The sequence below is a fragment of the Colossoma macropomum genome, unplaced genomic scaffold (assembly GCF_904425465.1).
Source record: "Colossoma macropomum unplaced genomic scaffold, Colossoma_macropomum, whole genome shotgun sequence".
Classification (NCBI taxonomy): domain Eukaryota; kingdom Metazoa; phylum Chordata; class Actinopteri; order Characiformes; family Serrasalmidae; genus Colossoma; species Colossoma macropomum.
Window position 1 is genome coordinate 20,894 of NW_023495379.1, and position 22,041 is coordinate 42,934.

Here is a 22,041-nt window from a genome sequence, read left to right on the forward strand (position 1 = left end):
AAGACATCAGAAATGGTTTAAATACGGATATGAATGCTGTAAAAACAGCCCCGAACAGCTTACAGACCCCTGAGGTTCTGTAGTCAGCGTCCTCCCCATATTATGGACTCCAGGTCTAAGCTGGATTTCTCTATGGTAGAAGCGAATGGCTCGGCCTGCGTAGTGCCTACTTGGGAAATTGCCAGGATTCACAGCTGCTATAGCTTTACAACACTACCTTATATATATATATATATATATATATATATATATATATATATATATATATATATGTGTGTGTGTGTGTGTGTGTGTGTGTATGACCACCTCATTGTTTCTGCGCTCATTGTCCATTTTATCAGCTCCACTTACTATATAGGTGCACTTTGTAGTTCTACAGTTACAGACTGTAGTCCATCTGTTTCTCTGATACTTTGTTAGCCCCCTTTTACCCTGTTCTTCAGTGGTCAGGTCCTGTGACCACTGATGAAGGACCAGAGGATGACCAACACAAACTGTGCAGCAGCAGATGAGCTATTGTCTCTGACTTTACATCTACAAGGTGGACCGACAAGGTAGGAGTGTCTAATAGAGTGGACACTGAGTGGACACAGGGTAAAGGGGGCTAACAAAGTATCAGAGAAACAGATGGACTACAGTCTGTAACTGTAGAACTACAAAGTGCACCTATATAGTAAGTGGAGCTGATAAAATGGACTATACACACATATATAGTGTAAAGGACTCCAAGGAAACCATTAAGCCAATTCCTATCATTATTAGTATTATCATCATTATTATTATTATCATATTAGATTTTAATCCTAATATTTTCAAACAGTCTTTTTTCCAGCAGGGTGCAGCTCTCACCAAACACAGACTCTCGATATGATTTTAATATTTACATTTTCCTTTCCTTTTCCGACTATGATAAATAATGAGGAAGAAAAGCGACTAAACTCAGAGCGTCTCAGTGAACGTCCGCTCCCCAGGCCCGCCCCGCGCACTGCGCATGCTCGCACACTTTCTGACATGTGCATTTCTCGGCGCACCACCGCCGAACACGGCACCCCGCGGCGTGACGCGCTGCTGACGAAGGCGGAAGTGAAGCAGCCCCAGTTTACAGTGTTGGTTTTGCGTTAACTAAACACGATCATCCGGATATGATGATCAAACCCGCTTCATAACCGATCAGATATCAATAATCCACAGAGACTCCGCGCGGACGGGCGGCATGGAGGTGAGTCTTCACCTGTGCGCGAGGCGGGCTGTGTTGTAATCCGCGGTAGCTGAGCTACAGAGGAGCAGAGCCACCCTACAGGACCAGCACTGGACCCGACTGGGCTGGCCTTCTAATGGGAATCGGCTCAGTGGTTACCATTAGTGACCACTGCTTTCCTGTAGGACACTTTTAGATCCCATTAGGAAACCAAATGCAGGAGTGTCCAGTCCTGGTCTTGGTCCTGGTCCTGGTCCTGGTCTTGGTCCTGGACATCTCCCACTTTGGAGGGTTCAGATCCACACCTGGCTCTGATACTCAGATGGCCCTGAAGGCCTTCATTACCTGGATCAGGTGTGTTAGGCTGGGCTCGAGCTGAACTGTGCTGGTGGGTCTCCAGGACCAGGACTGGGCTGATCTAATGAGTGTAGAATCCGACACTGGTCACCAGTTAAACCATTAATATTACTGACTTATTATATACTGAGGCTTATTATTCTACAGGGACTTCAGTGTAAACTGATGGAGCGTTTCTCAGGTTATTGGAGTGAGTAGTAACACTTTGGCTCTGTAAGGGGTTGAAGCTTCCTTTACACTGAGACATCAAAACATTAAACAACAAAAACACGTTACTAAACCATCAGCAACCAACAGGAACACTTAGTGGGCTCTGTGGGTTTTTTCAGCAGGAATACGAGTTTGAGTATCTTTAAACTCTGTTAAGTTACAGACATTAACTTTACACCAGCTCAGCGTCGCTGCTGGGATCACAGCGCTGTGCTGGGTGTTCAGTGTGCTGTGCTGGGTGTTCAGTGTGCTGGGTGTTCAGTGCGCTGGGTGTTCAGTGCGCTGGGTGTTCAGTGCGCTGGGTGTTCAGTGTGCTGTGCTGGATGTTCAGTGTGCTGGATGTTCAGTGTGCTGGGTGTTCAGTGTGCTGGGTGTTCAGTGTGCTGGGTGTTCAGTGTGCTGTGCTGGGTGTTCAGTGTGCTGGGTGTTCAGTGTGCTGGGTGTTCAGTGTGCTGTGCTGGGTGTTCAGTGTGCTGTGCTGTGCTGGTGTTCAGTGTGCTGGGTGTTCATGGTGTGCTGGGTGTTCAGTGTGCTGGTGTTCAGTGTGCTGGGTGTTCAGTGTGCTGTGCTGGGTGTTCAGTGTGCTGGGTGTTCAGTGTGCTGGGTGTTCAGTGTGCTGTGCTGGGTGTTCAGTGTGCTGGGTGTTCAGTGTGCTGGGTGTTCAGTGTGCTGGGTGTTCAGTGTGCTGCGCTGGGTGTTCAGTGTGCTGTGCTGGGTGTTCAGTGTGCTGGGTGTTCAGTGTGCTGGGTGTTCAGTGTGCTGTGCTGGGTGTTCAGTGCTGGGTGTTCAGTGTGCTGTGCTGGGTGTTCAGTGTGCTGGGTGTTCAGTGTGCTGTGCTGGGTTCAGTGTGCTGGCTGGGTGTTCAGTGTGCTGGGTGTCTGTGTGTGCTGGGTGTTCAGTGTGCTGGGTGTTCAGTGTGCTGGATGTTCAGTGTGCTGGGGTCATTGTGTGCGGGTGTTCAGCTGTGCTGGGTGTTCAGTGTGCTGGGTGTTCAGTGTGCTGGGTGTTCAGTGTGCTGGGTGTTCAGTGTGCTGTGCTGGGTGTTCAGTGTGCTGGGTGTTCAGTGTGCTGGGTGTTCAGTGTGCTGTGCTGGGTGTTCAGTGTGCTGGATGTTCAGTGTGCTGGGTGTTCAGTGTGCTGGATGTTCAGTGTGCTGGGTGTTCAGTGTGCTGGATGTTCAGTGTGCTGGGTGTTCAGTGTGCGTGCGGGTGTTCAGTGTGCTGGGTGTTCAGTGTGCTGGGTGTTCAGTGCGCTGGGTGTTCAGTGTGCTGTGCTGGGTGTTCAGTGTGCTGGGTGTTCAGTGTGCTGGGTGTTCAGTCTGCTGGGTGTTCAGTGTGCTGTGCTGGGTGTTCAGTGTGCTGGGTGTTCAGTGTGCTGGGTGTTCAGTGTGCTGTGCTGGGTGTTCAGTGTGCTGTGCTGGGTGTTCAGTGTGCTGGGTGTTCAGTCTGCTGGGTGTTCAGTGTGCTGTGCTGGGTGTTCAGTGTGCTGGGTGTTCAGTGTGCTGGGTGTTCAGTGTGCTGTGCTGGGTGTTCAGTGTGCTGTGCTGGGTGTTCAGTGTGCTGGGTGTTCAGTGTGCTGTGCTGGGTGTTCAGTGTGCTGGGTGTTCAGTGTGCTGTGCTGGGTGTTCAGTGTGCTGGGTGTTCAGTGTGCTGGGTGTTCAGTGTGCTGTGCTGGGTGTTCAGTGTGCTGTGCTGGGTGTTCAGTGTGCTGGGTGTTCAGTGTGCTGGGTGTTCAGTGTGCTGGGTGTTCAGTGTGCTGTGCTGGGTGTTCAGTGTGCTGTGATGTGTTCAGGGTTTGTCTGTATCGCTGAGCTGTAATTGCAGAGTTTTTATTCTGCTAAAAAATATTTAAAAATATTAAAAGGTTCTGTTGGTTCCTGGTGGTGTCCCATCACTAATGGTGTTATGTGTCCTGATGTTTTGATAGCACAGTGTAAAGGACCCTGTTGGTCTAACAGGTGTTCTGATTCCAGGTGCTTTTGATGGTTCCCTAAAGGGATTTTTAAGCCAGTTCCAAACCATTAAGGCTATTCCCATTAGAAAAGGTTTCAATCCTATTGGTTCTTATGGTCTTTTTCAGCAGGGAGGTCATCCCCCTGAATTTGACTGGAATTGAATTTAATGATGTTAAATGAGTTGAATTTAAGTGTTATATTAAAATATCTAGAACACATTTCAGTTAATCTAACTAGATTTATTGGTCAGAGGACTGAGGTGACCGGTCATCTCTCTTAATTCTCTGGTCTCTCTCTTAATTGTTCTGTTGTCCTTAAAGGGACTTTATTTTTATTTTTATTTTTATTTATCAGTCAGTTTTGTTTATTATTATAAAGTTACATTTATTTATTCATTTATTTATTTATTGTTCTGTTGTTCTTAAAGGGACTTTGATGAAATCAAATAACCAATTAATTAATCAATCAATTAATTTTCTTTCATTTTTTTATAAAATAAAATTTATTCATTTATTTATTTATTTATTTATCTTTTTTCCTTAATCACTGACAAATGTATGGTTTCCATGTGGGTGGGAACTGATGGGGGGCTGGATAATCCATTATGTTACTGTGTTTGATGTTACATTGGAGCTTTATCTTAAAAATGAAAACATTTGATCACAAAAAAGGATTAAAGCCTGATGGTTTTACTTTCTAATGAGAAATGGCTTCATGGTTGCCATTAGAGACCACTAATGTCCTGTAGAACACCTTTAGATCCCATTAGGAAACCAACATATGCAACAAATGAGTCCTCTGTCATATCAACCCAGCAGGACAAACGTAGAAAACCATTAGAGGCTGTTCTGTGACACCAGAACCAGCAGGAACTTTTCCTGGTTTCTGTGATTTTTTTCAGTACGTTGTTTCGTATTTCACATTTTGTCCCTTTTCTCTTCGTTTCTTTGCTTGTTTTCAGCGGGACAGTGACATGGAGGGTGTGAGTCCGTCCCCAGGCCTGGGGAAATCTAAGGTACAGTTCATTTTAATTTATATGTAGGATGTCACTGTATACACTGACCAGTCACTGTTCTTCAAGGGTCAGGACCCTCACAGAGCAGGTACTATTAGGGTGGTGGATCATTCTCAGTCCAGCAGTGACACTGAGGTGTTTAAAAACTCCAGGAGCACTGCTGTGTCTGATCCACTCAGACCAGCACAACACACACTAACACACCACCACCACGTCAGTGTCACTGCAGTGCTGAGAATGACCCACCACCCAAACAGTACCTGCTCTGTGAGGTCCATGGGGGTCCTGACCACTGAAGAACAGGGTAACAAAGTATCAGAGAAACAGATGGACTACAGTCTGTAACTGTAGAACTACAGAGTGAAACTGTACGGTCAGTGAAGCTGATAAAGTGGACAGTGAGTGTAAAAACAAGGTGGTGGAGTTAATGAAGTGGCCGGTCAGTGTACATGAGAGTGACTTCAGTTTAATGTTCATGTCATGTTTTCTTTCCTTGTCGTGGCTCATCAAAGCTGGACACACTGTCCAAAGATGACCTCATTAAGTTTGCGAAGAAGCAGATGGCAGTGATGCAGAAGCTGAAGTCAAAATGTTCAGGTGGGCAGATTAAAGGTGTAACTGCTGCTCATGATTTCTTCCTGTTATGCTGTGTAAGTTTGTCCATAGACTTGCTCATATTTGCTTATGTGTGTTTTGGAAGATTTGGAAAAGGAGGTTGGAGCTCTAAAGACCCGTCCAAGTGAAAGTTCAGATAACTCTGTGATACAGGTGAGTGTTTAGTGTGTACAGACAGGTGACACATCAAAGAAAAACAATATTATAACATCTGAGGCTCATTTCTTATTTTTACCCCTTGTTTTCGAGTGTTGCCCCTTGGAACTGAGTTACAGGGTAGTGGTTGAAATCCTCCCTCTGAAATGGGACCCTCAAATAAAAAGAGCATCACTTCATTAACAGCTACCAGCGCTGCTCTGTAGGCGACCCTGCCAGTCTGCAGTGACAGCAGAGGAGGGTAAAGTTCAGCTCCTCACTGCTGGGCTTTAGTTACATTTACTTTGCCATCCTGGAAGCTGACCATCCTGAAAAGCTGTTCTTCTGGTTTTCTCACATCACACTAGTGCGTCTGCATCGGACACTGAGTGTGTCCACAGCTTCTAACCTTGGATCTGCTTAGTTTATCTCAGTTTAATCCTTGACCGTCTTGAACATCAGAAACTTTCTAAACTAATAATAACAGACGTCACAGTGGGAGTAAATGCTGATGTTTATGCAAATACATATTAAATTAATTATTAGGCGTATAGCTAAAAATATAGGTATAATGGGATGTTACACTAAAGCACCGTCTGTCAGCGGCTACTCCATCTCAGAACTTTAACAAAAAAGAGTATTTTACATGAAATAATAGCATTATAGTGATTAAATATTGATGAATGTAGCCATCCGTCCTGCAGTTTCGTGATTTGGTACTTACTGATGTTTTTTTTAAACCACCACACCCCCGTCCAAAATGTCATTATGGACCTGTAACGGTTCTAATGATAATTAAATACATATGAACTCACTATAATAATTATTTATGTTATTTATTACGTGTATGTTATTATTGATCATATATGACACATGCAACATTTTACTTCTTTATTAAACAGGTCACGTTTATGAGGTATTCATGTTATAAACTGGACAGTTACAGGTTTTTTCTCACAACTTAAGACTGTTTATGACTCCATTTTTGTCGTTTTTCAGTTTTTGATATTATGTGAAAACTGTTGTTTTTTATATTGTGTGTAAATTTTATGATGAGTGGATCAAAATAAATGACCCCATATGAAAGTCTGGTTACGCTGACTTACATTAAAAAATCTATATTTTTACCTTAAACCACTAAGAAAAGTGTTGATGTTCTTTGTATAGTATATTAATCCTCTCCTGAAACCGTCGTTATAAGCTGTATGTTCTGAATCAGGAGCTGACCGAGAGGATGGACGCTGTGCTGCTCGAGAAAGCGGAGACCCAGCAGACCCTCGTGTTACTGCGCAAAGAAAATGAGAAGGTGAAAAAGCAGGCAGAGGTGAGTTCATGACTACGTTTATCTAGAGCCTCTTATTCTGTATCAGTCAGTGCAGAGTGAAGCTGTCGGGTTATCACTGTATGGCTTCACTGTGGTTATGATAAAATACAGCCTAATGTCTGTAAAACCTTCACTGATTTACAGTCATCTTTACATTAATGTTGCTCAGAAATCAGATCTTTGCATCTGGTACACACTTAAAAATGATGGTTCTTCAAGGGTTTTTAGTAAAGAAAATGGTTCTATATAGAACCATGAACACTCAAAGAACCCTTTGCATGAAGGGCAATTAAAGGGCTCTTTGCATCATGAAAGGGTTCATCAGCTTGATTTAGAACGTGTTGGAAAAGGGTTCTTCTGTTATTACAAGTTTGACATTGACAATAGAAGAACCCTTTTTGGTGCTATTTAGAACCGTTTTCAAAAAGATTATACATAGAAACACATACAGCACATTCTCCATCAATCTGAAGAACCATTTTGTGATGCAAAGAACCATTTAATCATATAAAGGGTTCTCTGAACCGTTTTCTTTACTAAAGAACCCTTGAAGAACCACCTTTTGAAGTGTGTAGATCAGTGTTGTCTCTGTGATTGTCACTGTTTCGCCATAGATTATGGATTAATTCCAGTAAAGAAGTTAAAGAAACGCTTGAGTGAATTCCAGGTAAAGGCCGAGTCAGGAAGTGGCCCCGCAGTGCCGGATCCACACTGGGATTAGGACGCTGTCTAACTCAGCTGTGTGCGCAGTGTGTTTGATTGGGTGTGTCGGTGTTTGAAAGCCTTTGCTGCTGCCAAGGCTGGATCATTGAACCCTAAACAGAAAGGCTTCTGTGGATCGCAAGCAGGACAAGCCGGATCCGGATCTGGCACCTATTTTAGTGGAGCTGGCACCTCCTTCACATGTTAAACACGTTCACCTGATGATCTGCATCAATAAAATCATAATAAAGTTTCTTTAAATAACTCGAAATGTATAACATAAAATACTGAACGGCTAACTGAAGCAGCGTCTCCTCGCGCCGTGGCAGACTCACACTCTCAGTCCACCTCCTGTTTGGTGATGTTTGGGCTCTGAATAAACTCAGAACACTCAAAAGGGGTTCCTGTGCCAGAACCCACATGTGGAGGTGGTGTCAGAACTAAATATTTATATAAGGCAGAAACATGAAGTCCTACAGCTTTCAGTCCACAGTTACTCAGTGTTCTCTGCCTGATTAACGTACTGGGATAAAGCACTGACGTGTTGGTGCTCACGTTGTTCTACACTACAGTGATAAAGATAAAACAAACACACTCATTTCTTCTGTGGTTTGAAACCTCGATCACTCCTCGTTCACAAAAACGTTTCATTTTTAGAATGATTAAAGAGACGCTGTTCAAATAGAGCCAGCAGCAGCAGTACAGGGTTGCCAGATTGGGCAGGATCCCCATTTTAGTATTTTAATGCAACTTGTGATGAAAATAATTGTTTATCAGTAATGTTTTAATTACCTTGTAGAATTTCAGTTAATTAGTTTATTAAAAAGTGAAATGAATATGCAAAGTGTATGCAAAATAGTACAACAACAACAACAACAATAATAATAGTAAGTAATCACCATGTTTTGTAATCATAAGTAATATTATTTTTAACACTTGTGTGGTGTTGATGTGTGTGTTACTCAGTGGTCTGCTGGACCCACCGCATTATTGGGTTTTAAATCAATACAGCCATAACAATTTATGCAAAAATACCAGATGTTAAAAATATCACAAGTGTCCAGCGTAGGGTTCTCCTTTAGCAGCTGTAGCCAGTCAGCAGCCTGTCCATGTTGTCCACACACACACACACACACACACAAAAGGCCAAATTCCATGTTTGTTTTGTGAATGTTTTGGTTTTCTACTGCATTCGCTTGAGTGTGCTTAAAAAAATAAACGTAGCTTTCATTGTCCGTTGTTTTTTTATATTTGACCTTTTTCAACAGGAGGCACTGGAAAGCGTCTCTGCCCTTCAAGAAAAACTGGACCATGTGAATAAAGAGCACATAGAGAAGATGAAGGTCATGGAAAACAACTTTGAAGCCTCTGAAGCGAAATACAGAGAAGAACTGGAGAGCTTTAAGAAACGGGAGAGCGAGCAGAAGGAGAGCGAGGAAACCCAGAGGCAGAGACTGATGGACGAGTTTAATTCCAGTATTGAAGCGGTTCGGCAGGAATATGAGAAAACGATTTCCGGCTTGCAGCTGGATCTGGAATCAGCCAAGAAAGAGGGGGCTGCTGAAACTGAAGCTCTGACGGAAGCTCACAAAACGGTGCTCCAGAAATCTCAGGAAGATCTGGAAAGCCTGCATGAGGAGATCACGAGGCTGAGCAAACAGCACGAGGCCGAGCTCAGAGACCTGGAGGAGCAGCTTGAGGAGAACGCGGCGCACTTTGAAATGGAGAGGGAGCGGCTGCTGCTGGTCCAGGAGGAGCTGTCAGAGCAGCTGGCGGTGAAAGAGAGCTTCCTCCAGGATGTCCAAGAGGAAGAAGAGGACCCCAATAAGAACGGAGCCCAGAAGGCCTCAGGAACGATGGAGACGGTGGCTTCCTCACCGTTAGAAGAACCAGAGAATGAGACAGACAGGCTGAGATTAACGCTGCAGGACCTCCAGTCCCAAAACACGATGCTTCAAGAGGAGCTCACGTTCCTCAGCAACGTGAAGACTGAGCTTGAGAGCGAACTGCAGCATCTGAAAGAGGAGTTCACCGTGGAGAAGGAGGAGCTGGAGTTCAAGATTAACGAGCTGCAAATGACCAAAGAAGACACCTGTCTGGAGAAGGACGCTCCTGCTGATAATGAGCAGGGAGCTGTAAGTGTGGACCAGCATGAGCAGCAGCTCCAAGCGTTAAAAGAGCTGCACCAAACAGAAATGAAAGATCTAGAGTCTCGCCTGAACTGCAGCGCCGAACGTGAACAAGAGGCCGTTATGGAGCTGAAAGAGTGGCGCTTTAAGTGTGAGGTGCTTTCGGAGGAGAAGAACGCTGTGATGGGGGAATATGAGCACACCAAGGAGATACTCCGAAACATTGAGGTGGAGCTCGGAGAGAAAACGAACGACTTTGTGAAGCAGTACAACGTTATGAAAGAGCAGGCAGCATCGTCCATCCAGGAGCTGCAAGAGCAGCTAACCGAGAAAGACAGATTGATAGAGGAACTGAAAAGTTCTCTGACCAGTTCTCAAACAGTCGTGAGCACGAATGAAGATCTCCCACAACCTCAGCTGCAGCAAGAGGAGAGTTCGGCTCCAGAGGTTTCAGAAGACCTTCTGGCCGTGACCTCAGACGAAGAGAAGCGGGCGACACCTGAGAAAACAACAGTGGATACAGGAAATGAGTGTAAATTTGGACAGACGGACACTGCCCAACTCAGTCTTCAGAAGTTGGAGGACCTGTCAGCAGCTCTGGAGGGTTCCTTGGTGGAGAGGAACAGGCTTACAAGCTGTGTAGCTGATTTAGAGGCCCAGCTGTCCTGCACCATTGCTGAAAAAGACCAGCTGGCCAAACGCTGCTGTGCCTTGGAAGAGGACTGTGCTGCTCTTCAGACCACGGAGGAACAGACTAAAGCAGCTCTCAGGCAGCTCCAAACGATCACAGAGGAGAAGGCTGAACTTCAGAAAGACCTCCAGTCTGTGTCAGAAGATAGAGATGCTCTGAGGAAGGACCTGGAAACGAGTAAACGAAGGCTTCTCGATGCCCAAGCGTGCGTCTCTGAAGTACTGCTTCAGAGCTACTCTGTGACCTTGGGAGGAGACGAGGAGATTTCTGTGCTGCTGGACCAACTCCTGTCCAGAGTTCAAGAAGAAAAGACTATTTTGACGCAGCAGCTCAATGAACAGGCGGCACAGCTGACCGAGATGCGCTCTCAGGAGCAAGATGGCCGACTAAACGAAGACACGGGAAGTCTGCAGGAGGACCACACAGAAACGGAGACCCAGAGCGAGGAGCCTTCTCAGGGCACTGAGGGCGTTGAGGTCGTTGAGGTTGTTGAAGGGCTGGTGGTCAAAGAACATCAACCTCCAGATGAAGCAGGTGCTCAACAAACTGATGACATGAAAAGTTTCCAGCAGAAGCTCAGCGAGAAGGAGTCCATCATCGCCCAGCTGAGGGAAGAAATCTCCCATCTGCAGGTGCGTATGTTCTGTGTTCCGCTGAAGGCGGGGCTTAAATCTCTGACATCACTACGATTTGATTAGATTACGGTTCTTTAGGAATCATTTAGAAATGATTCAGTGTGTGAAATCTCAAATTTCACCATGATTCAGATGATTTGATCGTTCAGAATTAGTATAATGCACCAAATAGACTAAAGTACACTCTTACAGATGGTTCTTCAAGGGTTCTTTAGTAAAGAAAGTGGTTCTACAATGAACACTCAAGGAACCCTTTGCTTGATTAAATGGTTCTTTGCATCATAAAAGGGTTCTTCAGAAGGTGCTGTAGAAGGTTCTATGTACTACCTTTTTGAACATGGTTCTATATAGCACCTCAAAGCTTGCGACAAGAGAAAACCCTTTTGGGTGCTATATAGGTTCTATTGGGTTCTGTATAGAAGAATCTACGGCACATTCTCTATCAATCTGAAGAACACTTTCATGATACAAAGAACCATTTAATCATGCAAAGGGTTCTTTGAGTGTTTGCTAAGGAACCCTTGAAGAACCACCTTTTTAAGGGTGCAGCTGGAGGAAGTGTTCACGCAGTATAGACAGTAAACGCAATATGGAGTTGTTTAATGTTTTAATGTTTACATTTAAAAATTGTCTGAGAATTTTTTTTATGCTAATATGAACATAAACTTAATATACAATTATATATTAATATTGCTGTCAGCTGAATTTGATCCTAGCATTGTAAAATGGATGCAGTTGAATCACTACTGTCCTGTCGATGCATTGGTGCTTTTTCCCAGCCCTAACTGAAGGCTTTGATGTAGCCTGTTACAGCAATAGTCCATTTGGTAAGGAATAAAAAATTTGTGTTTATTTTTCATTTTCTACCTAGGGATGCACAATAATATCAAAATCACATCAGTATCTTCAGATAGTTACTTTAAAAAGGCAACGGGGGGCGCTGTGTTAAAAGGTTGTACTTCATTTGAAGCCCTACAGAAATAAATATAACACATTTTCAGTGATGCTAATTCAGATGGATCTGGTCTCAAATGTTCTATCAATGTGTGCATATTAACATCAGCATCAGCATTGTTTGTCTAGATACTGTTGATTGACTCAGTGTTATGACTCTTTATCTTCAGGAATCCAGATCGTCCAGCCTTAATGAGAATATGAGGCAGATGGGTATGACCTTATTATTCTGTTCATCTCTGATTGTACAGATTAACCTTTCCTCACAGGTCTGTTGTGCATTTACCTGTTTAATAACTGATCATCACATTGATTTATCAGTCTACTCAGGCTTTAGCAGAGCTCAGTAACACTGAGATTAATAACTGATCACACTGATTTATCAGTCTACTCAGGCTTTAGCAGAGCTCAGTAACGCTGAGATTAATAACCGATCATATTGATTTATCAGTCTACTCAGGCTTTAGCAGAGCTCAGTAACGCTGAGATTAATAACTGATCATATTGATTTATCAGTCTACTCAGGCTTTAGCAGAGCTCAGTAACGCTGAGATTAATAACCGATCATATTGATTTATCAGTCTACTCAGGCTTTAGCAGAGCTCAGTAACGCTGAGATTAATAACCGATCATATTGATTTATCAGTCTACTCAGGCTTTAGCAGAGCTCAGTAACGCTGAGATTAATAACTGATCATATTGATTTATCAGTCTACTCAGGCTTTAGCAGAGCTCAGTAACACTGAGATTAATAACCGATCATATTGATTTATCAGTCTACTCAGGCTTTAGCAGAGCTCAGTAACACTGAATAGTCAAACAATAAGAATGTAATTCCTCTGATATCTTTTAGTTTGTAAGATCAGGATAATCAAACTGTATGACGTTTCAGGGACTGACGCCTTTATAAATGGTGAATCATTCCCAGCAGAATATGAGATCAGTGATTGTTTACTCAACATTTTTGTGCACTGAATCACAAAATGCCAAACACTGATTAATTTCTTTCATAATCGTGTTTGTGCAGAAATCCTGGAGAAGGAGAGTAAGGAGAAAGACGAACGCATGAATAAAATCAAAGCTGTAGCTGTGAAGGCCAGGAAGGAGCTGGAGATCAGCAAAAAGGAGGTTTGAAATCTTCCTACTAGCCTCGTCTGTCTGTTAGTGCGCTGTTCATTCATGTTTGCTTATCATTTCTGAGACTTCCTGAATGGAATATATTTAAAGTGTTTAATCTCCCTGCAAACAGGCTTCTGAGCTGAAAGAGGAGCTGGAGGCTCTGAAGGCTGAGCGGGAGAAGCTGTCAGACTCGATGAAGGGCATCATTCATGGTGCTGAGGATTACAAGGTATAAAGCTGTTACAGCTGAACTGTGTTTTAATGCTCTCGGAATATTTTATCAAAATGATTTCATTTACCTGACGTGTTTCAGCTGTAAACACAAACACAAATGTTAACCGGTGTTTCTGAGTTGCAAGTTCACTCCTTTCGCTGTTTCTGCAGCTGATTAGTCACAGAAGAAGCCTCTTTAACTGCTGTGACTAAAGATAATAATGTTATTATTAGTAGTGGCAGCAAAAATAATACATTTAGTTGGACGTTTGGTTTTATTTATTGTTTTATTGTTTAATACTGACACCCAGAAGGATAAGCGGTTAAGATGATGATGATGTGTGTGTGTGTCTGTGTGTGTTTAATACTGACTACGTTCATTATGTCTAATTTGACTTCACAGAATCTTATGATCGATTATGATAAGCAGACGGAGCTGCTGGATAAAGAGAAGGAGAAAGTGGACGCGGCCGAGAAACTGAACGCGGACTTGACCAAACGACTGCAGGCGGCTGTTGAGCAGGTGATTAAATGACTCGACCTGTTATTAATCATCTGTGTGTATATATATATATATATATATATATATATATTATATATATATATATATATACTGCCATTTATTTATATAACATTTAGAGAATAAAGCAGAGAAATGCTGTAGGTTTTCATCAGTTAGCAAAGCCGAGCAATCAGATTGATCTGATACACTCTTAAAATTCATGGTTCTTCAAGGGTTCTTTACAGTGTGCATCGTTAAAACGTTCTTCATATTGATGGAGAATGTGTTTAGAACCTTTCTGAAAAGGTTTCTATGTAGCACCAAAAAGGGTTCTTCTATTGTTACAGGCTTGACATTGTGACAATAGAGGAACCCTTTTTGGTGCTGTATAGAACCGTACTCAACACATTCTCCATCAATCTGAAGAACGATTTTAGCGATACAAAGAACCCTTTAATCAGTCAAAGGGATCTTTGAGTGTTCATGGTTCTATATAGACCCATTTCCTTTACTAAAGAACCCTTGAAGAACCATCTATCTAAGGGTTCAGGCCACCTTTTTGATAGAAATTGACTTCTGCAGTAAGAGGAATGATATTCTGTATATTTCTGTATATAATTGTAATGGGGGAAATCAGTGATGGCTTATCAGAATCACTGACGCTCACTGACTCAGAGCTTCTCTAAGCCAAGCTTTCCGTTCCCTTTGGGCTCATTTCTCAGATAATCAGACTGTGGTTTCCTCCTTTACAACGAACCTTTCACAGTGTAGTTCATACTGAGTGTGGAAATCCGCTGCTTTACTGGTCTCTACTCAATACTAAAAACATCTCTGTGTCCTGAGGATCCTGACGGTTCCAGATCGGTTCTTCTGCTGGTGTTTTGAATCAAGCTATTCATGGAATTAAACAAATGTAAATGATTTTGGCCCAAATGGCGCAGGCCACTACTGAACCATGTCACATTATTGATCAGCCAGTGCATTTTTAATATGTATCGTGAGGCGCTTTACAGGCACACTGTGTACAAACGTAATAGAAGAAAGAAGACTAAACTGAGGCTCTGTTTCCCTGTCAGAATAAGCAGCTGCTGTCTGAGAGAGAAGACCTGATGGCCCGCATGGAGACTCTCCAGAGTAACGTCCGACAGCTGGAGGCTCAGACGCTGGAGCTGCACAAGCTGAAATCTGGGCTGGAGAGAGACCTGGAGACAGAAAGGCTTTTAAAAGAGCAGAAAACAAAGGTAGAGCGACTGAAACAGAGCTCTCAGAAATACGGCCTTGTTAGTCTGTGCACTGCTCATGTAGGAAACCTACGCAGCCTTTTTTTATGAACTGTACAACTGTGTGTCTGTTGTGTTTCCAGGACCACCAGGCGGCTGTTAGGGAATCTGAGGAGCTGAATTCTTTACTACACAAACAGAAGCAGCAGCTCCAGCAGACGGAGCAGCAGCTGGAGCAGCTCAGAAAGGCACGTCCAGAAACCCACACAGTGGACTTTACCTTTAATCTGACAGGTTCTTTAATGTGTGAATAGGGGTGGTGATTTCAGGAAAAACAGCCACACAATGCCTCACAAGTGCCTCTCCTTCATGAATGCATTTTAAACAATAGACCAAAACAGCGCAAAGCCATTGTAAAGCATTGGGCATCAGGCAGCATTTATAGCCATTTTATTGCTTTGAGGGAACCTAAACTGTTCAGATGTCTGGTTTCTGTCACCACCACTGTGAACAATTTTGACTCCGAGTTCCTCTAGAATGGAGCGTTTCACACCCTCTCTGACTTTGTACATCTTAACAGTTGACTTTTGCAGAAATGTTGTGAAATTAGGGTGAAATTCCCCTTTAAACTCTTTCATTGTGACCATGATTTAACACTGCAGCTGTTAAACAAAGCAGTTTTCAGCTGCTGGCCTAAGGTTTGTGATCAGGCAGCGACATTCTCAGCTCTTATTTGGTGACTCTGGCGTCGTCACAGTGGGTTCACAGTTTCGCTCTGGTTTCTCTCTGAAGCTCATCTGTGACTCCTGGTGAGGATCTTCCTCTGTACCAGCGCCTCTCAGCCTGGGGTTACAGTGTGCAGCAGCACTTAGCAAAGCAGTTAACCCAGCTGCTGTGTATCAACACCGTTATTAGATAACTAATGTGGTGTAAATCTTCATCTTCAAATGATCCTGCTTGATTACGTTTCTTTAGGGAACCATTCAGTGCAGCATTAAGTGTCATATAATTCAGAATCGCTCCCGAGTGGCCCAGCCGTCTAAGCTTCTTCCCCATCATTATCAGGAGATCGCGAGTTTGATCCCTGGTGATGCCACAGCCGTCTGTGTACGGGAGTCCAAGACAGCCCAGTTGTCCTCGCTCTCTCTGGGTGGGCAGGATGGCCCCCGGTCTCCCCCATTACTCGAGCGCGATGCTAGTCAGCACAGCCGTCTGTTACCTGACGTAACAGGTCTGGCGGTTAGCGTCTCCTCCGAGCGCGTTCAGCTGTACAGTGACGCTGCGTTACCGTCAGTTTGTAAAGATCACAGACCTCAGAGGAAGACTGTGTTAGCCTTCGCCCTCCTAGAGCTGGTGGTATCGTGTGATTGGGGGAGATGGAACTAGTGGGTGGAACTGGAAACGACTAAACTGGAGAGAAAAATCCTCTGAAATAAATAAATAAATAAAATAAAAAGTACTTTTTAAAATATAGTTGAAGCATGTGAACAAAAAACGATTCACACAGTAGTTTTAAAGTTTGAAAATAGACAAAGAATTTTAGCATTTAGCATATCATTTATTATTATTATTATTGTTATTATTATTATTATAGTCAGTTCTAACATTCCCAAATCAATGCAGTCGAATCACCAACCACTGAATCCCTCAGCAGCTGTGATAATGTACCACTGGACCTTTTGATTTTTATTTATTTTTTTTCCTCAGGATGCCCAGCAGAGCACCCTGCTGGACATGGAGATGGCCGATTATGAGCGGCTGGTTAAAGAGCTGAACCAGCAGCTGTCTGAGAAGGACAGACAGATAGAGGAGCAGGAGAGTCGCGCTGAGGCTCAGAGAGACCGAGAGGACAAACTGACGCAGGAGATGGGTGAGATTCTGACGTCTGTACATTCACAGCCAGCGCAGGGTTATACTACTGAAACACGATCACGGTGAGCCAGACGATCAATAGCTGAGATCAACAGACTTTTCAGACTCAGTGTGACCAATTTGTGTTACTCACATAATTATTTGTAGCAGTAATTGTAATAAGAGGGACTTCAATTTGATAAGAAATGAGAACGACAGCCAACAAGGCTACAGATACACCACATGAGATCTACTCTGATTTGTCTGTTCCAGTGAGTGTCCTCTCACTCAGTGACACTAGTGGGAAACTCCTTAACAGTTCTTTGGTTGTAGATGATCCTCTAATCAGCCGTCTTCATAACAGCGCGCTCTGCTGGGCGTCCTGTCGAGAAATGCTGTATCTGAAACTAACCTTACATTAGAGTGAGATCTCACTGAGTCTTCTGCTCTGCTGAATTCAGTTCATCTTGGCGGCTGAATCTTTTTCTTTATTTTTCTTCAGAGTCTCTAAAATCACTGGCGGATAACGCAGAAGAAAAGGCCTCAAAGATAAAGCAGCTGCTGGTGAAGACCAAGAAGGACTTGGCAGATGCCAAGAAGGAAGTGAGTTCTTTGAGTGTTTTGTGCTCAGAATGTGAACAGTGTCTGTGTTTACATGCAAAGATTTTCTCCAATCTGATTGAATTCATTCTGATTATCAATTCAGACTGAGGTGTTTATTCTCACTCTACTCAACAATCTGATGAACATCTCCCTTTACATGATCACTACAAGTAATCCGATCCAAAATGACGCACATGTGTAGAGAATCACTTAGAGTAGACGTTACCATGACAACCAGCATCACATGAGTCCAGTCAGAGTGAGATGAGCAGCAGTGAGCAGTGCTTGTGTTTTTAACTGCTTTAAAATGATGTCAGACTCAGGAAAACGTCCTTCACATGTCCTTATTAAAGAAGGCCGAGAGGAAGACGTCGTGTTCTGAGACACATAAGCTGGACGTCCGTCCCACCGCCGTCTTTTAAAGATCAGAGCATAAACTTCGTCTCCTCTGCAGACCAGTTTCTGCTCCGCCATGCTGAACGGTATAAACTCTCACTATGACGAGACGAACATGATCAGAACGGACTTAGACTTTCCGATAGGGAATGTAATCAGATACAGGCGTTTACACGGATATTATTCTTCTATTTAACGGATTATTTACAGGATTACCCACCTCGATCAGTCGGATAGACACTGTATTCTGAATGGCCTCAATCAGACTGGTGTATTCTGATTGAGGTGTTTACATGGACGTGTTCTATTCCGATTGAGCTATTAGTCAGATTGTTAACGGATTATTAGGCTGCGTGTAAACGTGGCTAATGTGGAAAAGGTTAACACAAACATTTACATTTACCCCAAACTCTTTACCTTTTAATACTGATAAACCACAAGCGGTCAGTTGGTTTCTCTCTGTGAATGACTAAAGCTGTGATAACTTTTTTAATCGGTGCTTCTAAACAGTTTCGTGTGTCTATTTTAATGGACAGATGTAGAGCAGTGATAGAATATAACCTTGTGATGTGTAAGGATTTTGTCTTCTGATGTAAAAAGCCTTGACTGTGATTGGTTGTTTGGCAGGAAGTGTCTCAGATGATCATACAGTCTTCTCTGAAAGGAGAGCTGGAGGCCAGTCAGCAGCAGCTTGAGAATTATAAGGTAAGACCACAAACTCGGCTGTGTTCCAGTACGAATTACTGTAAACGTGTTTGGAAACTCGGAGGTCCAGATGTACAGATGAGGCATAAAAGCTGGAATATCCACTTTTCCGGCATGAAGCTTGAACACTGAGTGTGTCAGACTACCAGTTGGCTGAGATGGCTGTGATGTCACGTGCAGAACAGAGGTGCTCTGCAGCTGATTGGTCCAGCTCATCTACAGGCAGCTCTGTGTTATTTAATTCTTTTCATTTTAAACTTAAGTCAACATTGTTGATGATTACATAATCATTTATTACATAATAAAAATTGCAGCTCTCGCGATTTGAAAGTTGCGCTCTTTCACTGTTGCTATTTCGACATAAAAACGTTTGATCTTTCAGCTCTAGTGAGTTTCCTCCTTTATAACGTCTCTGCTTATACATTTGGACCTAGAAATGAGCCTTAATTTACACCTTTACACCTGTAAGGTGGACCAACAGCGAAGGTGCTTCTGTCTGAGTGAACAGTAAGAATAGATTATAGAATCTATCTATCTGTCTGTCTGTCTGTCTGTCTGTCTATCTGTCTGTCTGTCTGTCATTTTTGACTGCATATGAAGGAGCCTTCAAAATGGCAGTCCAGTCGCACCACTGTGACGCAGTTGGCCTCCAGATGCAGCCCCTGAATTGGGGCACAGCTTTAGAATTCAGTGGCGTTTAAGAAGTGAAACTGTGGACACAGTATTTTATCACACAGTCATTTTTGTGCGTCTGCATGTGGTCTGTCTCAGATTCAGTGCAGCGAACTGACCGCAGATCGGCACCGACTTCAGGAGCAGCTCAAGTCGGCGAATGACCAACATCAGAAGGCGTTTAGCTCTTACCAGCACCAGCTGACCACTTTACAGAACGAGCTCAGCTCCAAAAAGGTATTTACTCTTTTTCCTGATGCTTTCTGTGCTTCTGTGTGACAGAACTGTCTTCTCTCACTAGCTGGAGCCCCACAGAGAGGGCTGCACGTCCTTAAAGCGATAGTTTAGGAAAAACACCAAATTTGCACACTTTTGTAGTCTGTAGATAAGATAATCCTTTATTAGTCCCACAGTAGGGAAATTCTCAGTGCTACAGCAGCAAAGGGACAGCAAGGCACTCTGAGAAGAAGTAAGAAGAAGAGAATTAACAAAGTAATTAACCTCATTAATTACTCAACAAGGTTACAGTTTGTTACTGATTACTATATAGACAATAGATATAATACTAAACGTAAAAAATATAAAAAATGCAAACTCTGTCCTTCACAAAAATTAACAATATAAACAATAAATAAAAAAGCAAAACATATTTACACTGTAAGGATATTTTACCCAAATTGCTCAAGAGCTACTGGTTCATGTTATACATGGGATGATGAGGAGTTAAGAATATAAACATTATAAATAGAAAAGCAAGAAAATCTTTACACTCGAGACATTTTACAAGTATCTGAAGTTAAGTTTAGTGTCTGAAGTTATTTTTTGGTTTTGCACTGCAGTTACAGTCTAAAACTGCCTACATCACTAAACTGTGTGACATACTGTTATCTATAAAAGTGGACTAAAGTGCGCCACATAGTGAAGAACAGCAGGAGGAGCCGTCTTGAAGCTGACAAAGAAAAACATTTGTGTTAAAATGTTTTGAAAAGCTGGACGTCCCCAAGTTTTTGATGATCTATGTTTGTCTATATTCCTGTAAAGTGGTTTGTTGTGCTTTTTTGACTAAACTGAGGGGGGCGATATTAAAGCTGGTGTAAATAATCTGACCTGCAGGCTGAACTTGAGTCCACGCTGTCCGAGTTTGAGGGGTATAAGGTGCGGGTCCACAACGTGCTGAAGCAGCAGAAGAACAGGAGCTCCACTCAGAGCGATGCAGAGTTCTCCAAACAGGAGAGGTGAGAAGCAGCTTTAAAGTGCTGTTACTTACTTCGTGTTGAGTCGTTGTTGTATGTGTGATGTCACAGCCACTGTGACGGTCTCTTTCATTGAGGCAAACTGACCAGTGATGAAGGACTAGACCTCGTGTGTCAGGCTCCAGTCATCGCGGCCAAAACTCTGCAGACTTCAGCTCCCTGCCTCATTAAACACACCTGATTCAGCTCATCAGCTAATTAGGCCTTAATGGACTGAATTCAGAGCTTAGATGAGGGTAAACGCTGATCTCCACAGCGTTTTGGCCTGGAGGGTCCCCAGGTTGACACGTCTGGACTGGAGGATGACAGAACTGATGAAGTCAAACACCCTGAAAAGACATTTTTCCTTTGTTGAGGTCTGAAAGTTATTAAAAAGAATGAAATTAGATTTAATTTCACTGGCACTTCATAAAATTATAGAGTACATACATAATCGTTAACCAGGTGTTCATAGCGTAATGTTAGAGCTGAGCTAACTACTGATGTAGTATTTCTTTTGTATGCTGAAACCTTTGGTGAGTTCATGTTTCTCGCTCTGAGCTTTGTTAACCTGCTGTGTTGCAGGTCAGCTCAGCTCATTTATATCAGTAAGCTAGCCGTCTACGTAACATCAGCTAGGTTAGCAAGGCAGGCTGTAAAGACTGTATCAGCTGATCAGTGAACCACATTTCTAAACCCTCTACTCAGCTCTTTAGTTTAGTTCCTGTTTTGTGGATACTAATTTAGCTGGCTGGCTACAAGCCTGGCTAACTCTGTTAGCAGTGAGTGCTGGTAGCTCTGCCTCCAACTTTAAACATTGTCTGTATTTTGATTTACTTGATCAGTTAACAACATTACCACACTTACGAATCTTTTACTACTAATGTTTCTTACGTTTCCACATTGTCTAAAAGCTAATTTAACCCAGCGGCTAAGCCCCCTGAACTAAGGTGACCACATTTCTGAAATGAGAGTTTAATTTTTTACAAATACAGACTCTACGATGTTTGCTTTCAAAAACATTATTGAGTCCACAGAAGGCCTCCTCATTTATACTTGGAGGCCTTTGTCATGTACATAAACTGGCCACTAGGTGTCTCCAAAAGCTTACTTTAAAGAATGAAAGCAAAATCAAATGTACAGTGTTGTTTAATGTCTTCTATAATTGCCACATTTGATATAAAAGATTCTTTGTTTAGCCATTTAAAATCCTGTCCTGTTGTGAAGCTGCTGGTGTAGTCAGGTGTTTATGCTTGACTGGACATCATAAAGTATGGGTTTTATATGAAGTGCTCTAAACTGTGGATCAGATGAAGAATTAAAGAGCTGTGCTGTCTGTCTGGTCAGGGAGCACATGGAGACGACGCTGGAGCAGCTGCGCTCTAAGCTGCAGGAGAGTCAGCTGAACCTGCAGAGCGGCACTGTGGAGCTCCAGCAGCTTCACACGGAACACGACATGCTTCTGGAGCGCCACAACAAGATGCTGCAGCAGACGGTCGCTAAGGAGGCTGAGCTGAGAGAGAGGTAGACCTTCTCCTTTCACTGCCAGAGCCTCACAGAGAACAGGAGGACTAAACCTTACTGGGAAATGAAATTGGAAAACAAAGAT

The 22,041-nt window shown here is 43.0% G+C and overlaps 1 protein-coding gene across 1 annotated transcript in view; it reads left to right on the forward strand.

The window, feature by feature from the left end:
- Positions 1 to 1,042: 1,042 nt before the first annotated feature.
- LOC118801934 (GRIP and coiled-coil domain-containing protein 2) overlaps positions 1,043 to 22,041 on the forward strand; it is a 31,082-nt gene continuing 10,083 nt past the window's right edge. Inside the window, exons 1-18 of the mRNA XM_036562336.1 lie at positions 1,043 to 1,219; positions 4,681 to 4,734; positions 5,247 to 5,331; positions 5,435 to 5,502; positions 6,704 to 6,808; positions 8,779 to 10,962; positions 12,090 to 12,132; positions 12,947 to 13,047; positions 13,169 to 13,267; positions 13,655 to 13,774; positions 14,830 to 14,994; positions 15,117 to 15,221; positions 16,681 to 16,843; positions 17,327 to 17,427; positions 18,451 to 18,528; positions 19,300 to 19,437; positions 20,314 to 20,435; positions 21,780 to 21,956. Of these exons, the coding sequence (XP_036418229.1) occupies positions 1,214 to 1,219; positions 4,681 to 4,734; positions 5,247 to 5,331; positions 5,435 to 5,502; positions 6,704 to 6,808; positions 8,779 to 10,962; positions 12,090 to 12,132; positions 12,947 to 13,047; positions 13,169 to 13,267; positions 13,655 to 13,774; positions 14,830 to 14,994; positions 15,117 to 15,221; positions 16,681 to 16,843; positions 17,327 to 17,427; positions 18,451 to 18,528; positions 19,300 to 19,437; positions 20,314 to 20,435; positions 21,780 to 21,956 (3,914 nt within the window). The 5' untranslated portion in view covers positions 1,043 to 1,213. The remainder of the gene's footprint in view (positions 1,220 to 4,680; positions 4,735 to 5,246; positions 5,332 to 5,434; positions 5,503 to 6,703; positions 6,809 to 8,778; positions 10,963 to 12,089; positions 12,133 to 12,946; positions 13,048 to 13,168; positions 13,268 to 13,654; positions 13,775 to 14,829; positions 14,995 to 15,116; positions 15,222 to 16,680; positions 16,844 to 17,326; positions 17,428 to 18,450; positions 18,529 to 19,299; positions 19,438 to 20,313; positions 20,436 to 21,779; positions 21,957 to 22,041) is intronic.